Genomic DNA, 25,493 nt, shown 5'->3' with positions numbered 1-25,493 from the left:
GCGAAGTGCAGGTTGATGTGGGCATGGCATACCTACTTACTCAGCATCAGGCAGCTTTGCGTCCTCATCACGAGCCAGGCTGAGACCCGAGCTGATGAGCTCGACCCATGGAATTCTGTGATTCCCATGCAGAAGCTATTGAATCTGATGCCCCACAACTTGCATATAATGCCAAAAGGCCAGCGAAGCGTGAGCGACGACGGACTCGTCCATTGTCGGTCGCCAGCCTCCTCCGACAATCGCTATACGACCATCAGCAGACAGCAACACTCGGTATCCTATGCGGCATCCTGACCACGCCGTCTGAGACCCACGGCCCCGCCTCCAAGATCGGCAGACCTTGCATGTCAAATCGAACATCAAGATAAGAGTGGACCATGAGGGCAGGGCCAGGTTGGGGCTGAGAAAAGCAAGGCTCATGACAAGGAAGGGAGGGTAAGGCCTGGTAACAACGCCCAAACGGGTTCCATCACATTAGGTTGGAATATTGAACGTTGTAGAAAATAACGCTAGTAAAAACCGGGCACTATTTTCGTTTTTTTTCTGGAACCAAGGTCACCCGTACTAAAAACCGGGAAGCCCGTCGCACGTTTCTTACGGTGCGTGAGCGGCCCCGACCAATCAGCGTTGGCGAAGCCGTCAGCGGTCGAGGGGATGACCCGGCTGTTCGGCTCGCTGGACCCTCCTTTCACGGCACCCAACAGCCGGGGGGATGATGAATCTTCGCGCAGCATACGTAAGACAGCGGCACTCCGGCCTCACATTTTTGTCGATTCACAGCCCCAAATCTCTTGGCGCCAAGATCTTACCCGGGCACTGCGCAGACTATTTGGCCAAATGCTCAACGCACACGAGGTCACATGCCGGAACGAACCGTGCCGGAGCCTGAGTATATTAAGGAAGCGTTCCCCCCTCGATGTTACGCAGTTTGATCCCCGGGCGACGTTACACAGCTTCAAGCATTTTGACCAATCACAATGAGCTACTACAACAACCACGATCAAGGCGGCTACCAGCAAGGTGGCTACCAACAAGATTACCAACAAGGTGGTTACCAGCAAGGTGGCTATTCGCCTCAACCATACGGAGCCCCTCCAGGTGGGCAAGGAGAAGCTGCGTCCTTTTTCAGCACACCCGTCCCCCAAAACACCTTTGCCGAAAGCCAGGACGGCGGCCAGACCCCGAGCAGCCAATACGGGGGCCAGGGCCAATACGGGGGTGGCCAGAGTCAATATGGCGGCAGCGGCAGCGGCGGCCAACGCGGTTTCGAAGACCCTGCCGCCGGCGAGAGAGGCCTAACGGGCGCCCTGGCCGGCGGTGCCGCCGGAGCCTTCGGCGGCAACTCCCTGGGCGGCAGCAAGACCGCCGCCGTGGCCGGCGCCCTCATCGGCGCCTTCATGGGGCACAAGGGCCAGGACAAGATCTCCGACTGGCGAGACGACCGCAAAGAGGAGGAGCGGCGGAAGGAGGAGGAGGAGGAGAGGAGGCGCAAGCAGGCGTTGGAGTACGGTTCTTCATCCTCCCACTCACACTCGCACTCTCGACACTCTCGGTCGCGGTCTCGGTCCCGAGACTCTCGCCACCGGCATCATCACCACCATGATCACCATGACCATCACCATCGGCACCACAGTCACCATGGCAGTCACTCGCGATCGCCTAGTCGTCATCGACACTACCACTGATCCCGCGATCGAGAACGAAACTGAAATTTAGCTTGCGTCGTTCAGGGCGATGGGACCATGGGCTCAGGGAACAATTACAGCTTCCTCCATAGAAGGAGCCTGTGTTAATAAACTGAACAGAGAATTACATGAAACTTCCCCCAACTGAGACCCTTGGATCCTCATGACTACGAAGTGAACGATGCCTTAAAGGTAAAAGAGTCCATACTGCTAAAGGGAAGGTCTGCTGCACGGAAAGCAGTCGATGGAGCATGTTGGGAACTCAATCCATTTGTTCAGTTTCCTATCATGGACCATGAGCAGATCCCAAGAAATAAGCATCTGCTTTTGATACTATGAATTATTATAGTCTTATAATCATTATTATAGTACTAAATGATAAGGGCTTACTAGCAGGACGCGGCTGGCCGAAAAGCAGAATTTCAGATTTTTGCATGGTTGTTTGTAAGAATCCGGTAGAATCGAGATTATAAGTTACGGGTTACCCGGTGTACCTCGCATTCCTAGGTACCTCTCAGTAGGTCATAGACAGGCTCCGTCTAACCAACCCACCTGAGGAACACCACTACCATCACCCGAATCCCCATCCCCATTCCCAATCTCACCATCCCTTACAAACCCTGCCATCTTCGCACTCATCGACCCTGCCTACCAGCCGACCAACCAACCAACCAATCGACCCATTGCCTCCGAAAAACGATTTGTACTCATGTCAGACCACAATCCAGAGAATATCCCAAACTACCGGGAATGTATCGATGCTTTCCTCTCGACGCCTGGTAGCAAGGTAGCCTTTATCAAAGGCCTCTCTGGCACCGGGAAGAGCACCCGGCTTGTTCCGGATCTTCAGGCGCGTTGCTATGCTCGCAAACTACCACTGCTTTGTTTGCAACCTTCCTACGCGACGGCCAAATCGGTCTGCGAAGCCTTCAACAACCGCAAGGACAAGTCTGATCGTCCAGGCCGGATGAGAGCCGAGGAGGATGTGCGCAATGTCAACTTCGCCTTGAAAGAATCCTCAATGAAGCACTACGTCGCAAGAGACTTCTGCCGCGACAACCAGGACATGGACCTTTGGACTACTTCTGGGTGCACCGAAGTGGTCGTGGTACTTGACAACATGGCACCAGCACAGACGTACTGGGATGTTCTGTGCTTCGAGCAAGTTCGCCTTTGGATGGAAAGATTGCGAAAGGGAGACTCGAAGATCTCGTTGTCCCTGGTCATCATGGTGTCCACTCCTGCGCTCCCAGACGAGGTGGTTCCGTACGAGAACTTTCCTGGATACGTTGTGATGCAGTGGACTACAAACTGGATCCCAGCGCATGACACGTTTCACCTCAGCACTCCAGAGAGTACGAATCGCTGGACAGTAAAGTACCACAAGATTAAAGAGGCATACCCATCACCGCAGCCGGGAGACCTAGCGCAGTCGATCGTGTGCTTAACATCGGACATTGCGAGCGTAGACATTGGGGAAACCATCAACAGCCAACCTGATATGTCTGCCTACTTCATGGATAGCACCTGCACATCTGACAATCTCAAGTTTCATATGGCGACCCAGTCGCGGAAAACTCGAGTAGTACTCTTTGCCGAAAACGAAATGAGGTCCATAGATATGCCGCTGAGCTCTTGCATTGCTATCATCTGTTTCGCAGATACCTTTCAGTGGCGCCAAGACGATTACAGCAAGCGTTTCATGCCCATGAGCACCACGGCGCACATGAACGACAAGCGTTGGGCAATTCACCTTGCCTACAAGGCCTATTACACAGACAACAGCATGCAGCCAACTGTGCTAGTCGAGACGCTAACAAAGCCGGACGGCCGGGCATCGCCGGATCCGGAACTCCGATGCTGCCTGCTGACTATGTTGTTCCTTGCCATCGATTGGTGGCCCGGAAGGGATCCAACGTCAATTCCGATACTAGATCGTCTGTACCACCCCGTCGTGCTGGGAGAAATGACGGGCCGTCTTTGTATCTTAGGTGCACTATCGGGGTACCGCTTTGCCGAGGATAAGACGTACGCGCTGACAGAGCCGCGGGCCGTCGAGGCCGCCAGGCTACTCGAACCCTGGCCGAAGATCTGCCCAACCTGGATTATCAAGTGGCATGGCTTTTGGCTTCCTTGCAATCGGAGAATGACCTGAACGTTCGACGTGTTATCGTGCGCATGGCGGCAATCATGATCTTCAGGGACCCTCGGGCTGTTCTGGAGGTTGCCGATGATTTCGATAGAGGCGCCATATACAACGTATACAACAGACTCCCCCTGTACATGCAGAGGTAGCCAAGCATGGCCTTCCATGGCTGACCATCGCCATTTACGAAGTCCTTGCGAACTGGGAAGATCCTGATGGACCTTGGCCCAGGAACCCCGATAATGGATCTCCGGACAGCCATCGTTGGACGGACAAGGTCACTGTTGACCCATATTGCTTCAACCAGCTATGTGGATACATCAAGATCCTAGAAGAACACTTTGATGTGTCCGATCGTGTGTCATGGCATGACATAAACGTGTCAGAATTTTGCACAACTGTCAATCGGATAGTTCTAGAGTCGTGCCTACAAAACCTTGTCTCGATTACTCGAACAACCGATGGCCCTGTATCCGTATGCGATGCTATGTGCGAGAAACCCATGAGGGCATCCCATCATATTGACCTGTCCGACCGAATGGCACACGGTGCGACCAGAGAAGGCCACATGCTTGCCGTCAGCCTCCACTACGAGTTCAGAGATGAAGTGTTTGATGGCGGCTACTGTCCTTTCAACATGGTCAAGATCGACAGCTGCCTGGTTGACGAGATCGAAAAGCGCCTTGGCGCCGGTATCTACCCGGGCCTCCAAGCTACTCTCTAGATAGGTATTCATGACTAGTATTGAATTTGAGACCGATTCGCTGCTCTCTTCTGTACCGTGTTGTATGCATTGCGACTTTGGGTGATATGTATGAGTGACTGATGATGTATGGATTCTTCCGGATGAGCTACTTCGCGTAGCAATTACGAGGAAGCTTTACCGAGACCTACTGTGAACGGGATACGTAGCAGCTTTGGAGACAGTGTTGTTTGGCTTTCTGAGTCGAGGATGGAGAGGGAGGGCGTAGAGTGTGGACAGAAGGTAAGATTGCTTGATATTTGACCAGGTCACATCAGAGTGAGAAGGCAATGGACCAGTACAGACAGCTGATTGACTTCTGAGTCCAAGATTAGGTGACTATTTCGAGCGTAGAGGGACCAAAGGGCCTACTCCCGGCGAGCTCCCAATTATGTAGGTGCCTGAAGGTGCCTGTAATTGAAGCAATGAGTACACGGAGCAGGTGAGTGGCAGGTGAGAAAAATGTCAAGCAAGCTACCTGATTAACTGCCACCTGATTGTTTTGCATGTCCCACTTCTGACGCGTGCCCACCACCTACCTACCTGCTTCCCTCTGCCACAATTTTTCACCTTCATCTTCATTTCCGCTCCTCATCACACACAAATAATTCACATCCCCATCCAACACATTACACTTTCTATTTTCCTCTTTTTCCCTTCGCCAACAACAAAGCCTTCCTATTTCTGTGACCCATCCCAATATCTGAACCGGCAACCCCATTTCGTCTCGTACCGAAAATGGAGCCCAACGGGAAAGGATGTGGTAACTCACGACAACGGAACCAGGACTCTCCCAGTCCAGATGGCCACAGCAGACGCGGCGTATCACGTCGTAGTCGATCAGCTGCTAGCAACGCTAGCACGGCATCTTCGCGAAGCCCTCGCCGATCTCGCCACCGCAGGCGCAAAGCTAGTCTCCGGGACACGCTTCAGGAACTGCTAGATCTCCAGGCAGAACGGGAACAGCTAAATCTTCAGGCACAGCGGTTAGGGATTATCCCAACCCCACCAAGGAAACCCCAAGGAGCCCCGAAAGATGGGGCGAAGGGCTGCCAATCTTTGTCGGAGGCGGTACGCTCAGTTCTGAGGAGCAATGGGCAAAGATTTTGGAGAGCCCCGAGAGACGAGGCCGAGGGATACGTTGCCTTTTCGATTCGGAACGAGGACCAGCAGAGCTCCATATCAAGCTCTCCGTCGGCACCCCACAAGAAATGGCGCGAGTTACAGAAGAAGTAGGTGGCCACGAAATCATCTTCGTCAAGGAGCTCACCTTGAAAGAGAAACACGAGTTGAAAATTGGGTTTCCATTCGACCTTTGCAAATGTTGTGTCTGGGGCATGCTCTTCCCTAATGGGAAGATTCCCAGATATACCTACTTGAACAAGACACCCAGGCGCGAGAAGCGTCGAAATTTCCCATCTGATACGGATGAGGAAGAGGGTGTCGACACTCGTGAACCCAAACGCAGGAGGCGAAGTCCTCCTGCTGACGAGGAACAGTAAGGCGAGCCTTCGCAAGGCTCGCAAGCGCAATGTACGGAGGGTCTGCAAGCCAATGCCTCTTTCAGGCAAGACAACGTCAGCCAGTACAGCGCCAGCATTCGATGCATGAGAACCCAATGGAAGACCGACATGTCGGAAACCTATCTCATCCATCCACATCATACACCTCGTTGCTCCCGTAATGTTGCCAAGAGCAACATCGGGCATGGAAGATCAATCCCAAACGGTTCGAGTTTGAAAGTCAACCTCTTGAACACGTATATGTACCATCCGTAATGGCCTACCTCAAAATCGAACGTCAATCTCACAACGCAGAAATAGCGAATGAGGATAAGGCGTAGGATCAGCCAAGGGCTGATAACCAAACGCTGGCCCTGGCACAAGTGTTGTCTTCAGACAAGCAGCTAGCATGAACGTGAAACGGGTCAGCAATGCTCCCGATGTCACTGTGAGAGAGGCAACAAGCGTGCCTCGACCCGACCCTCGACCAGACTCCCAGTGATCAAACTGGCGGTAGTCCTCCCTGATAACCAGAACTTTGAAACAAAGCATTCTGATGACGGGACTTTGGGCAGTCTGAACGTGCAGATGAAGAACCATCGACGGTGAAGACTTGCAAACTTTCAGATTGACACACCATTAAGTATCTAATAGATGATTCTGTCTCTGCTTTCTTCTTCCTATATTGTGATTGATGTGACAAATACGTTTCAAGTAACGACCATGCAACGTGATCAAGCCACGTAGTTGTCATAGAGAATGACTAGTGCTTCCCAGATGAGTTAAATGGATTGTAGAAGAGAGAATCATGTCTGCTTGTTGATGACAGTGTAGGTGACAGCTTGGAATCAACCGTCCACGACGAGATGTGTATGTGAATGATGTAATGACCGTGGAAGATTACCATACAAAAGTGTTGCCAAACGGTTTCTCTCTATTCTACTCGAATGCTGTGATAAAAGCCAACGGTGGTGATCAGAGTACATAGCCATCCCATCTGCATCCAGTCCCAGCATGGAAGCACTCGGTATCTTGTGAAGTCGTGTGGGTGGCCTCTTGCAACTGAGAAATGATGTGCCAAAGCCCTATGTATGGTAACCCGGGCCTCAAGATACCAATGGAGGGGTCATCTGCTGCCAATGGGATCTTGATGAGCTACCTACATGCTATGCTGAATCGAGGCTGTGGTGTTTGGGCACTCTGATGAATCAGTCAGTAATGCAGAAGTGGCAATGGGAATTGGTATTGACATGTCTAGTGGCCGCAGCTGCCAGTAGGTGCCTCCATGTGGTTATTGTACGTGTGATCGGGAGGCTGAAGCAAAAAGAGCTATTCTGGAATGGCGGGGAAAAAGCTAATTTCTGCCTCCTCTCATGAAGGGGGGAAAAAGCTAGTTTCGGCACCCTCCCTGGCGGTAAAAAAGCTGGTTTGGACCACCGCCAAAATTGGTGCTTATGCTTAGTTTGGACCTCGAAGAGATTGGGAGCTCATATCTGGTTTGGAACCTTCCCAATTCTATACAAAGTGCTCCCCTGCGTATCGTTGTTCGCCACCACGATTCGAAACAACATGTAGCCCATTCATCGCCGTTACGCTTCATCTTCAGAATCATGCTTACCAATTAACTCATGTAGCAAATTGCCCTCCCATCTTCATTTGGCCGTTCTCGACCATTTCTTGATAAAGGAGGATATCCACCCACCCGCAGGCCGCCTCCTTATTCAAGTTCTCAGCAGACCGGTAAAAGATATAAACTAGCAGCACTGATGACTGTTCCCAAGCCCAAGCGTGATCTAATCTACTTCGTCAACATGATTACCGTGTATGATTAGCTACCTATTACTATACTAGGCCCTTGCCACATGGTGTTGGGCATTGAGTGGTGCCAAAGATGAGTGAATTGCTTGCTATCTACGTCAACCTCTGGCAGGCAATACTCGGGGCACTATGGGAGACGTGATACCCAGGCCAGCATGAACATGTTTACAACATGGTCGACTTGATTGGGATCAAAGCCTGACCAGATGGTCTCCCAAACCCGGGACGGCAAAGACGTTCGAAGGCGGTTGGCAGTCATGCATTTGGTCTCGGGACTTTCCACAAGACATCATCAATGATATTTCTTGCACTGAAAGATGTAGACTTGGCAAAGCAGCCCATGTTGGCATGGAGGTTGAATTAAACAACAAATAGCAGGCGCTTGCTAAACTCTGCTTGGCGCTTGGCTCCAATGTCAAGCCAATCATGTCTGTCCACTTTGCCCATCAAACATTTGGACGCCCAGTAGCGGCGTTTCGACTTGCTGGTTCAGCGGCAGTCTTATTACACGCAGATGTTGGCCGCCCATGAGGTCAGTTTGACTACAAAAGTAAGCGGAAGCATTATCTGGAGGCCAAATTACTGTAGATGGACAGACGCAGGTGCCAAAACATGGCAGTGTAGCAAATAATCCAACGACGATACAGTTCTTACGGATGGTAATGGTAAACATGAAAAGATCTATTCTCAAGGCTGCTACTGCGGATGGTCCCCTACCACGACCAAGGAGAGGCCTAAGTGTGTAGGTGCTGATGTGTAGAGAGGTAAGGGCGGCAAATGGATAGTGGCCCAAGAGTGTGTTGCAAGGAGTGTGCTTCAAGCCTTCGAGTCCTACGTACCTTGGGCTTGGTACCAAGAATAGCAGTGTGCTAGGGCCTTACATATCAACACACACAGCAACGTCTTGGGTGATTCTGCCAGGTGGGTTTCCAACTACCATCAACTCAACAGAGATAATTCACTTCTCAACCTTTTCCCATCCTCACTTCTGCCTCTCTCCACACACACACACACAACCATCTCGACCAATCACGGTCATTTATTCTCTTTCCTTTCCCCCTTCTTCTTTCAATCGGCAAACCCCCTTCGCCTGCTAGTAACGATGGCACGCGAAAGCTCAGGACGTGATAATTCACAAGATCGGAACGAGGACTCTTCCGACCGCGACCGCCGCGACCGCCACGACCGCCGAGAATACGATTTCCGTCGTCGGGACGAATCGGCTGCTAGCCATACTAACAATGGCGTTTCACGCAGGTCTCGCCCCAACGGTGGCCGAAGAAGCGATAGCCTTTTCCAGAACCATCTTCACGCTCTGGCCAGTGCTCACGCAAATAGGAACACTGGACAGAAGACCGTTGATAAATACGCCAAGAAGGTGGAACTGACCTTGAAGACGGCACAGGAACGGGCCACGATCGATGCCGACGTGAGGCTCGGCGGTCCGCAAGATATGTTCGAGACAGCGCTAACTGCGGACAAGAACCGCCTTCGGGCACAGTCACCTTTGCTTAGCAGCGTATTCCAGAGGCATGTCAGGTACCACAGGGACCCCAGCCGACTCCACGAACGGGTAAGAGACCTGACCCCCTGCCCGGGATGGAAACGGGCAACGATACGGACACGGATTCCAACAACCGTGGTCGAACACTCACCCGCGGATCAAAGCGCCAGCCAGATACTTCCAATACGGAAGGGGGAGACGTTAAAGACAATCCCAGGCCCAGTCAGCCGCGAAAGATCGAGAGCCAAGTCCAGACACCACTAGCAACGCCTGCAACGCCTACAACGCCTGCAGTGGCAGACCCCACGTATTCGACTTGCCGAATCTGCAAAGGCCCTCATCCACCGAGCCGGTGCATGCAGACGGATGGAACCACAGGCATGTTGAAAGTCTGTCCCATCCATCCGCATAAAGAGAATCATTATTGGGATACTTGCCCCAGCCTCCTTAAGTACCTCACGACACCAGAGCTCGTTCAGGCACTGTGGTTATGGATGGTGGAGGGACGAGCAGGGATGCCACCTTTCTATACAACAATGGTGGACATCAACGAAATGACGCGAAATATGACGTTCCATACGTACTACGAGGTATTGCGGAACACTCGGAACTACGAACACACCCCCGAGCTCCCGTCTCATTTCGCAGAGAAGAATCGGGCAACGAAGACCGGTTACCAAACGGTTGGAGGCCTCGAACCGGAGCACGGAGACCTCGGTTCTCTGGTGGCATGGCTCGGCTCTGAGGCCGAACAAAGCGCACATAGAACGGCCAACTAGCACAAAATCGAGGCGGGGGTTCCGATAGCGACTGCAGTTGGTTGGAAGCCATGGGCGATCCTACCTCTCGTTAGTCTAAGCTCTATGCCCACGTAACGTGAGTATGAAACGATTCAGTAGGTAGATAGTACCTACAATGTAACTTGTGGATACACCCCATTTGGTTAATTATCTGTAACCCATAACCAAGCTCCCTTTCCTTTGTCAGAGCCACCAAAAATAGGAGATTGTTTCTTCTTCTTCTTCTCCCTGCATGTTATGAATAGATGGGAACGAAAGATGTCACTTGATCAAACTAGCATACATCATCATAGTCGTGATAGATGTCTCATTATGCTACAGGTGCCCTCGGTGACATATGGTACATATTCTGGAGGGAGGGAGAAGAACAACAAGGACCTATGTGACATCTCACCCACGATATCTGTGAGTGGTTCTAGTATGTCTTGATGAGAACGCAAAGTCTCTGGTAGATTGGAAACTCATCTGCTTACTTGTGCTAGACTGCCGTGTTATGGGACCGCTTTATACGTACTCAAGCCCTTCGAACTGAAAGCAGGGCACGGTAGGGCTAGTTTGAGCATGTCATGAACCGATCCAGATCTCGGTCAACATGTTCGTTTTTGGCGCAATTGGCCTGAGCTGGGTCAGGGGATACAGTTCATCGTCCACTGGGATCGGTTAAGGTGATAAGCAAAAGACGCACTTGGTGGACAATTCATATCTAGGTAGGCAGTAATCATGAATCTCAAGCAATAATAAACGACAGCCGTTCAAATACCTGGCAGTGATACCCGGCAATGTTCTGGGTCTTCTAGGGTACCTAAGGTTCTGTGTTGAGGGATGACAAACGGGCAGATATTGACTATCAGATCTGCTGCTGTAGATGTCCCATCACCGTGAGCAATAAAGGGCAAGGTGTGCACAGGTGCCCACACGGGCAGAGGCAAGGGTGGTTAAGGGATCGTGATCAGCCCTTTGAACCCTAGATACCTTATGCCTTGGGCACCTAAGATGAACTGCGTGCTAGGTACGTGTAAGTAGGCAGTAAGGTCTTGGGCGAACAAGCCAGGCAGAAATTTCCCCACTGCCTTATTGACTTGAACAAAACAAAATTCCTTCTCTCCTCCATCCCCATCTCTTCTTTTTCTCCCTCCCTCTCTCACACACGCAAACACATACATACATACATACAGACACACCTTCCCGCTCCCTTTTTACCCTTTTCTTTCCCTTTTTGGACTTTTTTCTACTAAAAAAAGGTATGTAAAAATATCGGTTTGCCCTGCGAGATTGGTCGCAGCTGTCATCGCTTTCGAACTTGGTTTTCCAGGATTTCCCAAGACTTTCAATTCGCTTCTAGGTTTCACTCGCATTGGTCGTAGCTAACCATTATTTTTTTGAAATAGATCAATAGGAATCAAGATGCCTCGACCTTCGTTGCATCTAACATTGCCAACGGCAATTACCCAGCGCCAGCATGTTCTGAACGAAGCCACGCGGTTCTTCCCGACACTTGGCGCCACGCCGGAGCAAATCCAGGAACGTCTTCCTCTGTATGTTACCGCTGCTGAGGATCATATTCTGCAATGGGCCAGCTCTGCCCCGGACACCGACAAGCTGGGTCGCCTAGCTAGGGGTGGCTGTTTGTCATGGGAATATGTCGCCTGGCTTGTCGATCGGGCCCTGTGGTCCATGATCTTCACCCAGTCTCATTTCACTAAGGAGCAGTTCATGGAGGCATTCATGAATGTGGCTCCTGAGCCTGAGGAGTCCGAGTGCCCCTTTGACGAGTGGCTACCTCTGGCACTTAAGGCCATGACAGAGGAAAACGCTGAAGACGCTTCGCAAGATGCAAACGTCAAGAAGGAAGTCCAAGTGGCATCGTCGAGTCACCCAGTCGGTGCCGCGCCTGCACCTTCCTCTGCGCCCGCTCCTGAGCCTGCTCCTGAGCCTGCTCCTGAGCCTGCTCCTGAGCCTGCTCCTGAGCCTGCTCCTGAGCCTGCTCCTGCGCCAGCTACCGCCCCTCCCCTGCGCCAGCTCTCGCCTCTGCGCCCGCCCCCCGCGCCCATGAACGTTACGTCGCCACCGAGTGGCAAACAGGCGGCTGTACAAGAGACAGCATCTGACACCACGTCATCACAGACGACCCAGGCTCCCGCATCCTCGACATCGTCGACCACCCTGGCAAACTCATCTGCAGAGCAGATGATGAGTAGAAGTGCATGGAATTTCCAGTCACTTTCTCAATGTTTGAGGGCACAAGAAGTGTCCTTATGCAAGGAGCTAAAGAAGCCCATCGAACAGAAGTTCACGGCCCTGTTCAAATTCCTGAGCGAGCACGCCTCCAAGGAATGCTATGACATCGTTATCGGGCTCCTTCCGGAGGAGATCGACGCCTTGATCGAAGAGATTAAGGCTGAAATGATACCCGATGGGGAGTCGCAGATAGATGATGCGACTCAACCTCCCGAGTCCTCGTAAACTCCCCAGGTAGTTTCGCGCTTTTTTTATACCCTCGGCAAAAATCCAACAATGGCGACGGCAGTGCACAGTTCTAGTGTTTGACACCATCTGAAACGGATGTCACTGTCATGATTGAGCAAGCTTTGATCCGCTAGAAAACATACCGGTTTCTTTTTTTTCTTTTTTTCTTTCGGTTTCTCATAGATTCAATAAGATGTTGATTTTTGGCATCGTTGCCTTCCTGCCTTTTCGATGTGTTGGGTTTGCTAATATGATTATTTCTAGAAAGGTGTAGCCTTGACCCATCAATGTTCAGTTTCAGTAGGCTCCTTACTGGATGATTGCACGTAGGATGTGACTCCATCATAGTGGCGTGCATGATACACGCAAACTACCTACTTACGAGCAAGCGTCTTTGCTGGCGCGGAGTGACGATGACGGTAAAACCCCACAGCAAACATTGCTTTTTCCTCGTATGTCTCAGGCTGACTCCTGGCACGTCCGGAGTTCAGCTTACTAAAATACCCCACCTCCGACTTCACCAAGCCCGCCCTTGTTCCGCTTGTTCTGGGCCTCCTGCGTTACTTCGTTCGGTACTTCTGGCGTCTTCCTACTCCTGGTCCTGGCGAAGAAGGTATCAACAGACTGATCTGCAATGGAAAATAGGCTCATCCGCCTGGCTCTCGCCGCCATCACCCTGGCACTCTTTGCAACACCGGGTTTCGCCAAGCAAGCCAAGTCCGTGGATCCAATCGTGGATCTGGGTTACGCAAGATACAGAGGGTACCATGACGACGACTTAGACCTGGACATCTGGATGGGGATACGCTATGCCGCGCCACCGGTAGGCAAATTGCGATGGCAGGCGCCGCAGCCTCCGCCTTGCAACTGCAGCAGCAGCAACGTCACATCGGCCGTCGATCCGCCGCCGTTATGCCCCCAGACCGGGGCTTTCGGCACCCCAGCTGCCTACGGCTTCAACTCGGGTCCCGGCGATGAGGACTGCCTCTATCTCAATGTCTACGCCCCACACGACGCCAAGAACCTGCCTGTCTTGATGTGGATACGTAAGCAGCACACAATACAGTCCCTCTTGCTCCTCTACCGACGCTAATGATGAGGGTTTACAGATGGAGGGGTAACTCGGCGTTTGGGGCATCGCTGTACGACCCGAGTACACTCATCCACACAAACAACAATAGCTTCGTAGTCGTCATGATCCAGTACCGCCTGGGCGCCTTCGGGATACCTAGCTTCGCCTGAGATCAAGGCCAAAGGGGTGCTGAATGCCGGCCTCTTGGACCAGAGGTTCGCGATGCAATGGGTCAAGCAGTACGTCTCCCAGTTCGGGGGTGACGGGAATAACGTCACCATCGGCGGCGAGTCGTCCGGGGCTGGCTCGGTGATGTACCACACCACGTCTTATGGAGGCAGCGGGACGGTCCTCTTTAACAACGTAAGTTCTTCACTTGCTCATACGTGACTTCAAGATGACCCAATACATCTTTAAGATCATCGCTGCTAGTCCTTGGACACCTCCTGCTTACAGATACGACGACGAGATTCCCATTGGGAACTACAAGGCCTTCGCAGAGCTGGCGGGCTGTGGCGCTGCAGCTTCGGAACTCAAGGGCCGCGCTGATGCTTTCGACTGCCTGGTCGCGGCGGATACCATGACTTTGCAGAACGCAAGTGGTCTCGTGTCTACCACTCACGGTTACTTTGGGACCTTCGCGTTTGGACCCGTGGTCGACGACGACTACATCCAAGGCCTGCCCTCGAGGCAACTACTTGCGGGCCAAGTCGCTGGGAAACGAATTCTTGTTGGTGTAAATATTCCCGGTAATCCATGACCATCAGACCACTCCGAGTCTGCTGACAGATACCAAAACAGAACAACGCCAACGAAGGTGTGCCGCTGACCAACCCCGAGGTCTCAAACCAAGGATGCCTACGATACTTTCATCTCCAGCACATTTCCTAACTTCACGGCGGAAGACAAGGAAAACCTCAACACTATCTACCAAATTAACCAAGCCGAACCCGGAAACAATGGCACTCGCTTCGACACCCTCGGTGACCAAGGACCCACCGCGCTGACCGTGTCAGAAATGGCCACGGGCTTACAACAGACCGTCTTCAACATCGCAGCCGAGTCCCTCTTCGATTGCCCCGCCCAATGGCTCGTCAAAGCCTTCAGCAGCGGCACCAATACTAGCTATGGCAGCAACAACCGCTCTCGCCAAGCCTGGAAGTATCAGTACTCAGTCACGCCGGCCTACCATGGCGCCGACCTAATGTCCTACTTCCCCGTCGCGCCCGCCGGAACCGCGAACCCGAACGCCGACTTCGACCGCGCGATCCAGAAGATCTGGGGCAACTTCATCGTGACGGGCTCGCCCGTGATATCGCTGGCGGACGCCAAGGCCGGGTTCAGCAACGCCACGGCGCCCGTGGATGGCGACAAGATCGACTGGCCTGCGTATACCTTGTCGGAACCCTACCAGATGGACCTAAACACGACGGGGGCAAGGTCACGCTGACTACCGTGACGCCAGACCTCCGTTACTACGAGCGCAGTGGGAGTGGCATTGTCAATACTTTCCGCCTCGTCAATGCGACGAGTTGGGAAGGCGGGCGTGGCGAGAGGTGCGCGTTCTGGAGGGATGTGGCTCCCAGAGTGCCATACTAGGCAGCTTGCAAACATATACAGAACACCGTGATCGTGCTTTAGACTGTTAGGATAACTGGTAGGCTTGTATACAAAATCTAGCTAAACGATGAGTTCTATCCTGATTTGCGCTGCAGTCCAATCTAACCAATCTCGTAAATGTCGCATTGTCCCTGTACCCTGGATGCTCGCGCGCGGGGGGACGGGGCGGGAGTGTCCGTCTTATCTAATGCAAATCACTGATATCCTAGATGATGCGCCGTGTATTCTGCAAATCGTCGCGGCATGGCGGCAAAGCTGGAGTTTCCATTAGGCCACCGCGGTGACCTCGGCCAAACTCGGGCTCCCTGATCTACTTGCCGACCGACGGGAACTCGGGCTTGAGCTCATCAATATTTCCCCCTTGCTCTTCTTCTTGAAGTCAAAGATGATGATGCTACTAGCGGTGGCAGCGCAGAGCCAGTATCGGTTGGGGGGTGGCGTCGCAATGTGAATCACAGTCGCGCCCGGATTCTACTAAATAGGTTAGCATATATCTTCATCAGCGGCGACGCTTGCGAAAAGTTAAATTGACCTACTTCTTGAGTCCTGTCGTCGGAGCTTTGGAGATGTCAAACATCAGCCGATGGTCCATATCCTCGCCATCGATGCACCGTCGCGCAAACAGCTCGACGACGGGCCGCACCTCCGCGGGAACCTCGCCCACCCGCCTCTTGACGTTGGCGTTGATGGTCGCCCAGTGCCCGTAGCTGAACAGGCTGTCGTCGGAGCCGCTGTGGCTGACGGGCCCTGTGTCGCAGATGGTGCCGCCCCAGAACCCGACCAGCTGGATCATGCGCCGGATGTCGCGGTCGACGGTGCCGATGTAGTGCACTACCCCCTCGTGGCCCGCGCGCGCGTGCATCGCCCGGAACAGCAGGTTGCTCGCCAGGTTGCGGTCGGTGGACCGGTACTGCTTGCGCACGACGACGGAGCCAATGTCCCAGACGTCGTCGAGGCTGCGCACGCCGTGGTGCGCCTGGAACTGATAAATCGTCACCCCGAGCATCTCGTGGCAGTCGTTGAGGGTCAGCAGGCCTGCGCGGCCGGGCGCGTTGCGGATGATGCGGATCACGCCCACGGGCGCGGCGTCTTGCTGGTCCATGGCGAGGAAGAAGATGCTCGCTTCCTCGTGCGCGCCGTACATCTTATGCATCAGGGCGTCGTCGAGCCGGAACTTTTCCTCGAACGACTCGCGCTCGCAGTACCGGCCGATGTTGGACAGAGCGTCGGTGCCATTGAGGAGGTAGCAGATGAAGCGGTCCTTAGTGGTGGGCGGTTGCTCTCTCAATAGACGCCGGGATTCTTCTTGGAGTGTTTTCGCGTCGAGTGAGTATTTGTAGGCGTTGTTTGTTGGCGTCGATTTAGTGCCCGCCAGCGCCGCTTGGTCTAGCGTCGCGATTAGGGGCGGTCTGGCGTGTGGTTTGGGGCGTTCGGGCGCCGCCTCCAATGCGGGTTTGGCGTTGGCGGGTGCAGACGACGACGTTGACATGATTGCCTCTAATAAGTGCGGTTCGAACAACAAACGTCGGGGAGACAATGAGCCATCGAAATCATGCGCAATTATGATACCTCAACTCTATATACAACTCGAGATGCCCAAAGAAAACACGTGGACAAGGGAGAAGAGGGAGCGAGGAATGGTTTCAGCCACGAAGGGAGTGCCCGATGCCAATCTATCAAACAAACACTTTGTCATTTGCCCCCAGCGGGTTGCATTGAAGCAATCGTACGATTTGCCTGCCGGCCTGTCTGACCTCCATATGTAGCTCATCAAAAGGGAAGGCAAAAGCATACATACTATTGAAGCATCGTTATCGCCTTGCCATTTCGCCAACAGCCAATGCCATCTCGCTGTTGGGTCTGGGACAGGGTTCACCTGCATCCGCTCAGCTCCAGCTCGTGCAGGGCTGATGCTATTTATGGCCCAGCATGTCCGTTTTAGGGGGAGGGAGCCACTGAGTGTGGGGGTTCAGAGATCTAGGCTCTGGTAGACCGCCCGTAGATCCTTTTCCCCCAGACGGCGTCCCCGCGTGCGCCGCCCCGTCCTTAATCTGTCTTCAACCTTTCTTCAGTCAATGTTTTCAAAGCTTGCCGACACACGCGAACGAACTTCTCGCCCTATACTATGTAAGTATGTACTACTTCAATGTGCCACAGACGGGTATTGAACCAGAAAGCCGGGAACTGACGTCATTTCCTTGCTCAGCCGCTGCTGAAAGTCTCAGGCGAATGCGCAAAGTGCCATGCCGACTGCCGTGCCCTGTCAGCTCTAGACAGGGGTCTGTCCGTATTGCTGACAGGGTCCCCAAATTAAAGTAACCCAACATGGAAGCGGCGACATCCGGTACGAACCGCGACGCTCATTCTTGCATGCTGCAAGCACGTCGTATCCATCAATCGTGACATGGCCAAATCGGGTCAAATAGGGTTTCGATGTCTTGTCATAGTGTTGTCCGGGTTCGTTTACCCTGGGCATAGGCGCTGCCGCTACCCGTCTGGTCACAACTATGTGTCTTCAATATCATCGACCATTATACGCGAACCATATCACCATGCCAGTGAGCGCCCGAGCTTGAGCTGCATAGAGGCGCGTTCCAGACTGAAATCATTCGATTTGAGGTTTGACTACTTGACTAGGAAATGTTTGCTAAAGGAGTGTTCCGGCTGGCCAGCCCAATACAGGTAATTACAACAATGAAAACCACGATTACGACGTCGGGGTTTGCTCTCTGCCTCCTTTCCACATTCATGACCTCCCTTGCGTTGTCGTCCCCTTGCAATTGTACCCATCCGTCCTTTCCATCCTTGAGTCCTCTTTAAAGGCCAAGATCGCCCCCAACGCTCACTTAAAACGTGTTCTTAATGATGCAGCAGTCATTGTGGCCGTAGTCGCAATACTTGCTCGTCATCTTCTCGCACCTTTCATCGCCACAGAAGTCACCAAGCTCCAAGTCGTTGCCATCGTCGATGCACTTGAAGAGGGAATGGTACTTCTCCTTCTCGATATCCTTGCCGGCTGCTATCAAAAGACGGTTCATGATGGGGGTGTACTTGTTGTAGTCTAACATCGAATGCACGCGTCAGCAAGTGTTCAATCAGCGCCCACACATGCAGGCAGAGATGGAGAATAGCCAGCAAAAAGAGGACGTACCCCAACCTTCGAGATCCCAACCGCAGTATTGGATCCCTTCGTTGCAGTCCTTAGCACTGACAAAGCCAGCGAGGGTGGCCACAGCAGTGACGGCGAGAGTGGAGAGTTTGACCATCTTATAGAAGGGTGTTGCGTCCAAGCAGGTAGGAAAGGGATGCTTCTTGTTGCGTGGATGAGTGTGTTTTAGTGAACAAAGATCAACAAAATCGTGTCGGAGGTCAATTGCCCTTTTATAGAGCAAGGCCTGGGTTATAGTAGTTCGCAAGTAAACCATGGACTTGTTGCTCATTTCAGTCAGATGGCCATTAGTTCGTACTTCGTGGTTGGCACTCTAACCTGTCCGAGTCGACATATCCTTCGCTACATCTCCCAGTCAAAGCTATCAAGAAGGTCTTGCCCAGAACAGGTGTCACGTTCAAGGCTTCTGCATCGACAACCCACCTAGGTGAGATTGTGGTAATATCACCAGACTCGGTCATAGGTAACGGCGGTGACGACGATTGCCAAGGCAGGGACGCCAAAGCCGAATCCGCACTGTATCACCATGCATTGGGTTGATATGCTGTAGACGAGACCAAAATTCAGCTAAGCAGATCGTTATCCATCTCGAAGGTGACAAACTGGTACACATATTTGCCTTCTCTTTGATGGGTATGTCCCAGCTGCACTGCTATGCCGCCTCAAAGTCCATGTTTTGTACGGTAGCCTGGTCTTCGAATCTTATAAACGTAAATGTACAAGTCACTCTAGTTGCTCGGAAGGATGACCCGTTCGGTTCCTCGGCAAGGCCTGCCGGACGACTAGGATTCGGTGTCGGCTGAGAAGCAGGACGAACGTCGAATGACCCGGTAGTGACTACCCCAGAGCCTTGGCGAACCTGCTTTCGCCGTGACATTGTCATTAATTGGTCCGGGGAAAATACCATTTTCGACATTTCCATCTTAGGGCTTAGTGTACCCAGCATGTGGGAGAAGCTGTAAGCACAGCACGAGGTGAATATCTGCGGCCTTAATTACAGGGGTTCGCCATCAAATGCAAGAAGTCAACATGTTCTTGGGAAGTCCAGGGTTGATCTCAGAATAAGATGAATCAAACAAAGAGCGGATAATTCAGATTTGTGCGAACATAAGAAGCGCATCGGATGACTCTGATAACTGGCTGATACTACCCACGCCTTCAGGCATTCCTCAGATACCCTTGCCTGAATTGGCTTTTTCTAACAGGGTATTGGTAACTATTTGCCCAGCCCCATTGATGTTTTCGTCGTATCTTAGGGACATGTAGCTTGGTATCTCGATTACTCGTTACCAGTGTCAAATATCGCTCAAGAAGTCCAAGAAGCCCTCATCTACAACGGTATGGTCAATCACAGCTGAATGAAGGTGACTTATCGATATCGACACAAGTAAGACACGATTCCGCAGCAACCAATCGGAAAATCACACCTACTGGGCTAGAATGTTCTTGAGCTCTGTCTGAAGTCCCTGCATACGCCACCGGCGGTCCATAGAGTGATCCATTGGTCACCTGACCCATGGCGGTGTAAAAGCGTCAACCACTTCTGAGCTGAAGGCACAAATACGGTTAGAGCATGAGACGCCATGCTGACAATGTGAGGGCTGGGTTCAGTTGTAATTGGAAGAAGCAATTCGCATTCTCGTTGACATCCCATGAGAAGGGTATGGTCTTGAGCTAGGGACGTCTATAAATGGGGACAAGTCTCTCTTGTCATGAAGAAGGTCAGCCCAAATCAAATCAAGAGTTCCTAGCCTCATTATATTACAAACAACACCACCTTCCACCGTGAGCCACATCAAGTCCAACATGGGTTTCTGGAACACTCTCGTCGAGGGTGCAAAAGAAGCCGGTGGCTGGGTGCTCGATCACGCTGGTGATGTCGCGCAAGTCGTAGGCACCGTCGCCAAAGTCGCTGGTCTGCTCATCTTCTCCGAAGAGAACGGCGATGCTGGCCACCAAAATCATCTGGAAGACTTCTACAGGAATTTCAAGACCGCGTCGGAGAAACTCGAGGAGGAGGCTAAGACAGCGGCACTCAGCGCCCACTCCAGGTCGGCCAATGTTACTGACACCAGCGACTTCTCCGACACCACTCCCGTCCTCGACTCCGTCACTGGCGTCTGGAAGGCCCCTGCGCCTCTTCAAGAAAAGGGGCAGCCCAGCGTGCCCATGTATCAGGACTTGGCCAAGTGGTTCGCCACCCTGGGCGTTCCGGCCGGCGCGATTGACGAAGCGGCCACTGCAATCGCCAGAGGCATCTTTGCCGTTAATATGGATCCCCTCGTCAACGGCCAGGTTCATTCCGCCTCGTGCCACTACACGCCCCCTGATGGAAGCTTCACTCTCGACTGTGGCCATGCTTTCTACCATCTTCCGCTCGGCGCCACCAGTCAGGACAAGTACTGGCACAGCTCCATCTACGCCATATTTCGTCCCTCGAACACGCATCTTGAGGCCAAGAGGATGAAGGGTGCCGTCCCGACCACTGTCCTGAATAAGCTCAAGCCCGGCTCCCCGGTCTGGATTGTCAATGCCATTATCAACTGGGGCAACGCCTCCGTGGCCACCGCACTCCACGACAAACTAATTCAGGCACTAATTGGGGCCGATGCTGGAGGAGACGGTCTCAACGTCTTTTCTAGCAACCTGCTGGGGGCGAGTCAATCCATCCAGATCCAGGGCAGCTTGAAAGACAACCCTTCTACCCTGCACCAGTCCCTCATCAGCAGTGCAGCGAAGGTCCTTTCGGCAATGCTAGTACCCCCGGGTGTTGATCACACTGGTGGTGTCCTCGATACGCCGATCCCCTGCCATGGAATTCCTCTCATGGTGCCTGAAGTGAACGTCACCGAGAGTCAACTTGTCTGTATGCCCGACCTAGCCAAGAGGATGTGAAATAGTGGAGATTGAATAAACCCACGGTCATACATGCTGCTTGCTAGCTCGCAGGGCCCGAGCCTTGTTATACGCCACGCCTGCTCCAAGAGTTTGTCAGGGCCAGTATTTCCTGGAAGTCAAATATCGGTGTGGGACAGACTGAAAACGATTAGTGGTAGTCATTGACTTGCCCTCACCTGCGTTGAACATGGGATAGCGTTGTTGGGCTCGCATACGGCTATCTGTAGAGTGATACTACCTACCTAGGACAATCAATACGCCATGTATATCCGTGAAGAAAGACCTCTGGCGGTGAATAGCTGATAGCATCTCCTGACAAAGTGCTTCATATACGTGGAGCAGCTAATATCACGTAGCCGTATATACTCTCACTGTGAGTCAACGTGATATTCGATGACTAGGATCCGTCTGGCGTGACCGCCAGTGTCGATTCCAGTCACCCGGTCGGTCTCAATAAACCGTGCTTTTGTGCTGCACCAAACCTGGCTGGTGCCTTCCCCGGTAGCACCGCAACTCGATCTCAACGGCGCCTTCCATCGTGCCAACATCGAACATGAACGCAAGCACGCCTGAGGCAGAATATCTCGACCAGTCGAGAGCAACAGAACTTAATGTTTTCTTTTCCATCCCCATCCCACTCGTCGTACTCACCACTGCACTAAGGCTGTTTGTCAGGTTGGCAATCACCCCAAAGGGCAGACTTGCCATTGATGATTACCTGATGTTATGCGCCACTGTGGGTGTTGCAATATATCTGGCCGATCCTAAACATAGGCTAACTCGACCATCCAGGTTGCTGCAGTTGCAGTCAGCGCAGTTGGTCTGGCCTTTGGTAACTATTGACCTCCCTGCTTTGCCACTCTCCTGTAAAGAAGTATGGATATATGGACTGAGTCTCTCTGTAAAGGACCACCGTATGGATATGGACGCCATATGGAAGCCGTCTCGTCGGCTGATTACAACACATTTGAGATGGTAAGCAGTTGCCTGGTTACACCATATGCCTCGAGTCCTTCTTTAGAAGGCAACGCTAACCGACATCAGGGCAACTATATCTTCTCCCACTGCTACGATGTGGCCATAGCCACCACCAAACTCTCCGTTCTGGCCCTCTACCATCGAATCTTCGTCATACCATTCTTCCGACCCCTCGTTATTCTCACTTCTGCTTTCGTCGTGGTTTGGCTTTTCACGATGGAAGTCATCCTGCTGGTTGGGTGGCACCCGATATCGAGCTGGTGGACTGGAGAAGGGATCGACCCGATCCATTTAACCCGCTTTGCATACTACACGAACATCACCAACATGGTCGCCGACTTGTGGATCTTCGCCATGCCTATCCCCGTCCTCCTAAAACTGCAGACCGGCTTGAACAAAAGGATTGGGCTCTGCTTCTTGTTCTCGTTCGGACTGGGAACGTGCGCTATCAGTGCCGTCCGGCTGCGATGGGTCTTCTCCATGGCATCTCAGGACGTTACCTGTAGGTAGCCCCTTGCCTCTATGCTCCCTTATATTCGAGGCTCCCAACGGATTCCATAGATGGGCGCTCCGTGTGCTAACTCATCCGCTGCAGGGGAAGAAGTGCCTCTCGGAATACTCTCGGCCTGGGAGGCTTGCATGGGCGTGCTCTGTGGCAACCTTCCTGTGGTGTACAAGGCTCTGAAGAGCTTCTGTGCCCGACTCGTCTCGGTACCTCGAGGTCATTCGCAAGACCAAATCGCACTACAGCATCGGGGAGGCTCGAAGAACTCGCCGGACGAGTCCCATGACGGAGAAAGACGTGCCGGGGAGTGGGTGCGCTTGAGGGAGGGCTTCCGGACATGGAGCATGTGGAAAATACCCTCGCTCGATTATCACCAGTTAGCATTGATACTTACCCAGTTACCTCAATACCACATTGGTCTTACAAAAGATGAGATTCATATGGCAAATTGGATATCAACTCTAGGGCTTAACCTGGGAAGAATCTAGCTTGTCTATAAATATTAATGATACTGGATAGCCCATGCGCGTTCCTGATGATACGCGCCTTCTCTCTTACTATATTAGAAACTCGTAAAAACTAGAATACATCATCCTCCAATGGCAAGTCAAACATGTATCCCAAATCATTGGGTAGTAGTTCGTCTTCCGATATTGATACATCCTGGGACGCCTTTTCGACTGGCAACACCTCCTTCGCCGTAATTGGACAAGGCATGCTTGGCTTCTTTCGATGATCGACTGGTGGCCATGAGAGAGCACATATAGTGGCCGAAGGTTTTACCTCGTTGATCATGGCGATGACCCAGACAGCCATCGCGCAATAGGGCACAGTGAACATCCGCGGAAGTGGCAACAAAAGAAACAAGATCATGAGAAACTCGATGACGGCAGTTGCGCGCCATATCCCCCGATCCTGCAGTTTCCGCATCGACGTCGAGATGTCGTACCGGATCGCATCGAGCAGCGTCGCATGTACAAAGCGGTCCCATTGCTTCCGTCTCTCCGTCATATCGATAACATCTGCGCGCAGCTTCTGCTGCCGATCCATGTCTCTCAATCGATCCTCCCAAAAGGGCTGAAGTCTGCCTTTGGCGTCGTACGGCTCCCGCATGCAAAACGTCCGCCAGCGGTGGATGACCTCCAGGGCCAAGTTCGGGTCCACGTCGAAGTACTCCCTATGGTCCTTCACCCTACACACGCAGTCAAAATGATACTTGTGCCGGGCCAACTCGGCGTGTATCAGACTCTCTGCGCGCTTGCACAGACGGATAGGTACATGGCCGGGGTCGTTTTGCCCCGGATGCGACTATGCTGGCAAACGTTGAAGATGTTCTTTTGTCGTTTGTCCGTGGGCCCCGTGGTGAAGCCTATCTTCCAGATCGTTTTCTCAGGAGACTGGGCTGGATTGACCTCGAAGATGTAGTTGTTGCCATGGGCCTGTTGCCGTCTCTGCTTCTTGGTGAGTGGCTTTTGCATGACCCCTTTTATGTTGTCGTCGAGGCTCGTGGGGCTTTCCGATAGGTGTATGGTTCGCTCGCTTGAGGGCCGCGAGGCAACTGATGAACAACTCAGCTTTCGCCTTACATGTTCGTTGGCGATAGGTTTGGTAGAGGCCAATGTGGGTGCTGAAGCAGATGTGGCATTAAGCGAGGGCCTGGAAGATGGACTTGGCAAAGCTGAGGATGTGCCTGCCTCAGACGCAACGATGATAGAGTCCGACATAGCAGCCTTTAGACCGGGAGGCTGAGCTGCTGCACGAACAGAAGGCTCTTCACCGTGGGAGGGACTTGGCAAAGGAGTAGTTACGCATCGACGTTTGTGGAGATGGGGTGGTTTAGCACGTCGTGCCGATGGAGACTGGCTTGGAGAATGTGTATCTCTTGAGAGAGCCACGGTCTTCTTCGAGCTGCTTCGCGTGTGTGGCGGCGTAGGGATCGCCGGCGAAGTCTTGGGTGGTGTGTTGGGTAGGTTCTCCATGGCGAGGGTCTTCAATTGATTTGGGACAGGTCAGGAATAGTGCAGAATGATTTTGGGATGTTATGATGAAGACACAGATCCGATTTCGATAGCGAGGCAAGTGACTTATATGCTCGTATTTGAGGTTACGAGTCTCTCGTCTGCTCAGCGCCGATAGTTTAACCGCCGGGCAGCCGTCGACGACAGGGGTGCCGCTGCAGGCACAGCCTGACGAGGTTGCAGGTAACGGCGACCCAACCAGGAGGGCATGGCCCCGTTTCAGTTATCTCAGCTCTTGCAGAAAATGCAACCACAAATAAGTACACTTCCATGGAAGTTACCCTTATTCACACTAGTCCTACGCATGGATAGATTAGAGGGCTCACCCCACGGCCAGGTTTGCAACATGGCCTCGACATCGATTGACCAGCAGGTCGGCGGCCTCTACGCCAACCCTGCATTGCTCTCGGCAACGATGATTCACTTCCATTATTGAGGACGATGTCTTTAACCCAAGACAGATTGACGGGAAATGCACTGGAAGGGGGCTTGGAATCTTCGCGGTCATCGCCACGGTGGACAAGCAGATGCAGAGCAGCAAGTATTCATGCCCAATCCGATTATTCAGCT

At 52.6% G+C, this 25,493-nt stretch overlaps 12 protein-coding genes across 12 annotated transcripts; 9 read left to right on the top strand and 3 right to left on the bottom strand.

Moving 5' to 3' along the window:
* Window positions 1-977: 977 nt before the first annotated feature.
* PG997_012218 (uncharacterized protein) lies at window positions 978-1,716 on the top strand (the record flags this gene model as incomplete). Its single annotated transcript, XM_066816532.1, has 2 exons — window positions 978-1,509; window positions 1,634-1,716. 2 exons carry the CDS (start codon window positions 978-980, stop codon window positions 1,714-1,716), a joined length of 615 nt encoding a protein of 204 aa, XP_066662224.1.
* Window positions 1,717-2,394: 678 nt separating this feature from the next.
* Window positions 2,395-3,840, top strand: PG997_012217 (uncharacterized protein; the record flags this gene model as incomplete). Its single annotated transcript, XM_066816531.1, has 1 exon — window positions 2,395-3,840. One exon carries the CDS (start codon window positions 2,395-2,397, stop codon window positions 3,838-3,840), a length of 1,446 nt encoding a protein of 481 aa, XP_066662223.1.
* Window positions 3,841-4,318: 478 nt separating this feature from the next.
* PG997_012216 (uncharacterized protein) lies at window positions 4,319-4,555 on the top strand (the record flags this gene model as incomplete). Its single annotated transcript, XM_066816530.1, has 1 exon — window positions 4,319-4,555. One exon carries the CDS (start codon window positions 4,319-4,321, stop codon window positions 4,553-4,555), a length of 237 nt encoding a protein of 78 aa, XP_066662222.1.
* Window positions 4,556-5,311: 756 nt separating this feature from the next.
* On the top strand, window positions 5,312-6,075 carry PG997_012215 (uncharacterized protein; the record flags this gene model as incomplete). Its single annotated transcript, XM_066816529.1, has 2 exons — window positions 5,312-5,336; window positions 5,525-6,075. 2 exons carry the CDS (start codon window positions 5,312-5,314, stop codon window positions 6,073-6,075), a joined length of 576 nt encoding a protein of 191 aa, XP_066662221.1.
* A 2,920-nt stretch (window positions 6,076-8,995) lies between these two features.
* PG997_012214 (uncharacterized protein) lies at window positions 8,996-10,176 on the top strand (the record flags this gene model as incomplete). The annotated part of the gene is made up of 2 exons (XM_066816528.1): window positions 8,996-9,466; window positions 9,562-10,176. 2 exons carry the CDS (start codon window positions 8,996-8,998, stop codon window positions 10,174-10,176), a joined length of 1,086 nt encoding a protein of 361 aa, XP_066662220.1.
* A 1,425-nt stretch (window positions 10,177-11,601) lies between these two features.
* Window positions 11,602-12,660, top strand: PG997_012213 (uncharacterized protein; the record flags this gene model as incomplete). The annotated part of the gene is made up of 1 exon (XM_066816527.1): window positions 11,602-12,660. One exon carries the CDS (start codon window positions 11,602-11,604, stop codon window positions 12,658-12,660), a length of 1,059 nt encoding a protein of 352 aa, XP_066662219.1.
* Window positions 12,661-13,297: 637 nt separating this feature from the next.
* On the top strand, window positions 13,298-15,334 carry PG997_012212 (carboxylesterase family protein; the record flags this gene model as incomplete). Its single annotated transcript, XM_066816526.1, is given in 7 exon segments — window positions 13,298-13,709; window positions 13,730-13,805; window positions 13,867-14,098; window positions 14,154-14,471; window positions 14,525-14,575; window positions 14,589-15,175; window positions 15,223-15,334. 7 exon segments carry the CDS (start codon window positions 13,298-13,300, stop codon window positions 15,332-15,334), a joined length of 1,788 nt encoding a protein of 595 aa, XP_066662218.1.
* A 553-nt stretch (window positions 15,335-15,887) lies between these two features.
* Window positions 15,888-16,844, bottom strand: PG997_012211 (uncharacterized protein; the record flags this gene model as incomplete). Its single annotated transcript, XM_066816525.1, has 1 exon — window positions 15,888-16,844. The coding sequence occupies one exon, from the start codon at window positions 16,842-16,844 to the stop codon at window positions 15,888-15,890; it is 957 nt and encodes a 318-aa protein (XP_066662217.1).
* Window positions 16,845-18,201: 1,357 nt separating this feature from the next.
* On the bottom strand, window positions 18,202-18,621 carry PG997_012210 (uncharacterized protein; the record flags this gene model as incomplete). Its single annotated transcript, XM_066816524.1, has 2 exons — window positions 18,202-18,416; window positions 18,507-18,621. The coding sequence occupies 2 exons, from the start codon at window positions 18,619-18,621 to the stop codon at window positions 18,202-18,204; spliced, it is 330 nt and encodes a 109-aa protein (XP_066662216.1).
* A 1,709-nt stretch (window positions 18,622-20,330) lies between these two features.
* PG997_012209 (uncharacterized protein) lies at window positions 20,331-21,419 on the top strand (the record flags this gene model as incomplete). The annotated part of the gene is made up of 1 exon (XM_066816523.1): window positions 20,331-21,419. One exon carries the CDS (start codon window positions 20,331-20,333, stop codon window positions 21,417-21,419), a length of 1,089 nt encoding a protein of 362 aa, XP_066662215.1.
* A 556-nt stretch (window positions 21,420-21,975) lies between these two features.
* PG997_012208 (uncharacterized protein) lies at window positions 21,976-23,393 on the top strand (the record flags this gene model as incomplete). Its single annotated transcript, XM_066816522.1, has 4 exons — window positions 21,976-22,214; window positions 22,295-22,397; window positions 22,467-22,902; window positions 22,996-23,393. 4 exons carry the CDS (start codon window positions 21,976-21,978, stop codon window positions 23,391-23,393), a joined length of 1,176 nt encoding a protein of 391 aa, XP_066662214.1.
* A 91-nt stretch (window positions 23,394-23,484) lies between these two features.
* PG997_012207 (uncharacterized protein) lies at window positions 23,485-24,884 on the bottom strand (the record flags this gene model as incomplete). The annotated part of the gene is made up of 2 exons (XM_066816521.1): window positions 23,485-24,097; window positions 24,184-24,884. 2 exons carry the CDS (start codon window positions 24,882-24,884, stop codon window positions 23,485-23,487), a joined length of 1,314 nt encoding a protein of 437 aa, XP_066662213.1.
* Between the last annotated feature and the right edge of the window lie 609 nt (window positions 24,885-25,493).

This window comes from Apiospora hydei (genome assembly GCF_038363865.1).
Source record: "Apiospora hydei strain CBS 114990 chromosome Unknown utg000009l_segment0_segment0, whole genome shotgun sequence".
Lineage (NCBI taxonomy): Eukaryota > Fungi > Ascomycota > Sordariomycetes > Amphisphaeriales > Apiosporaceae > Apiospora > Apiospora hydei.
Note: the sequence above shows the minus strand (reverse complement) of the source record. Positions and strands in the feature narration are given on the sequence as shown.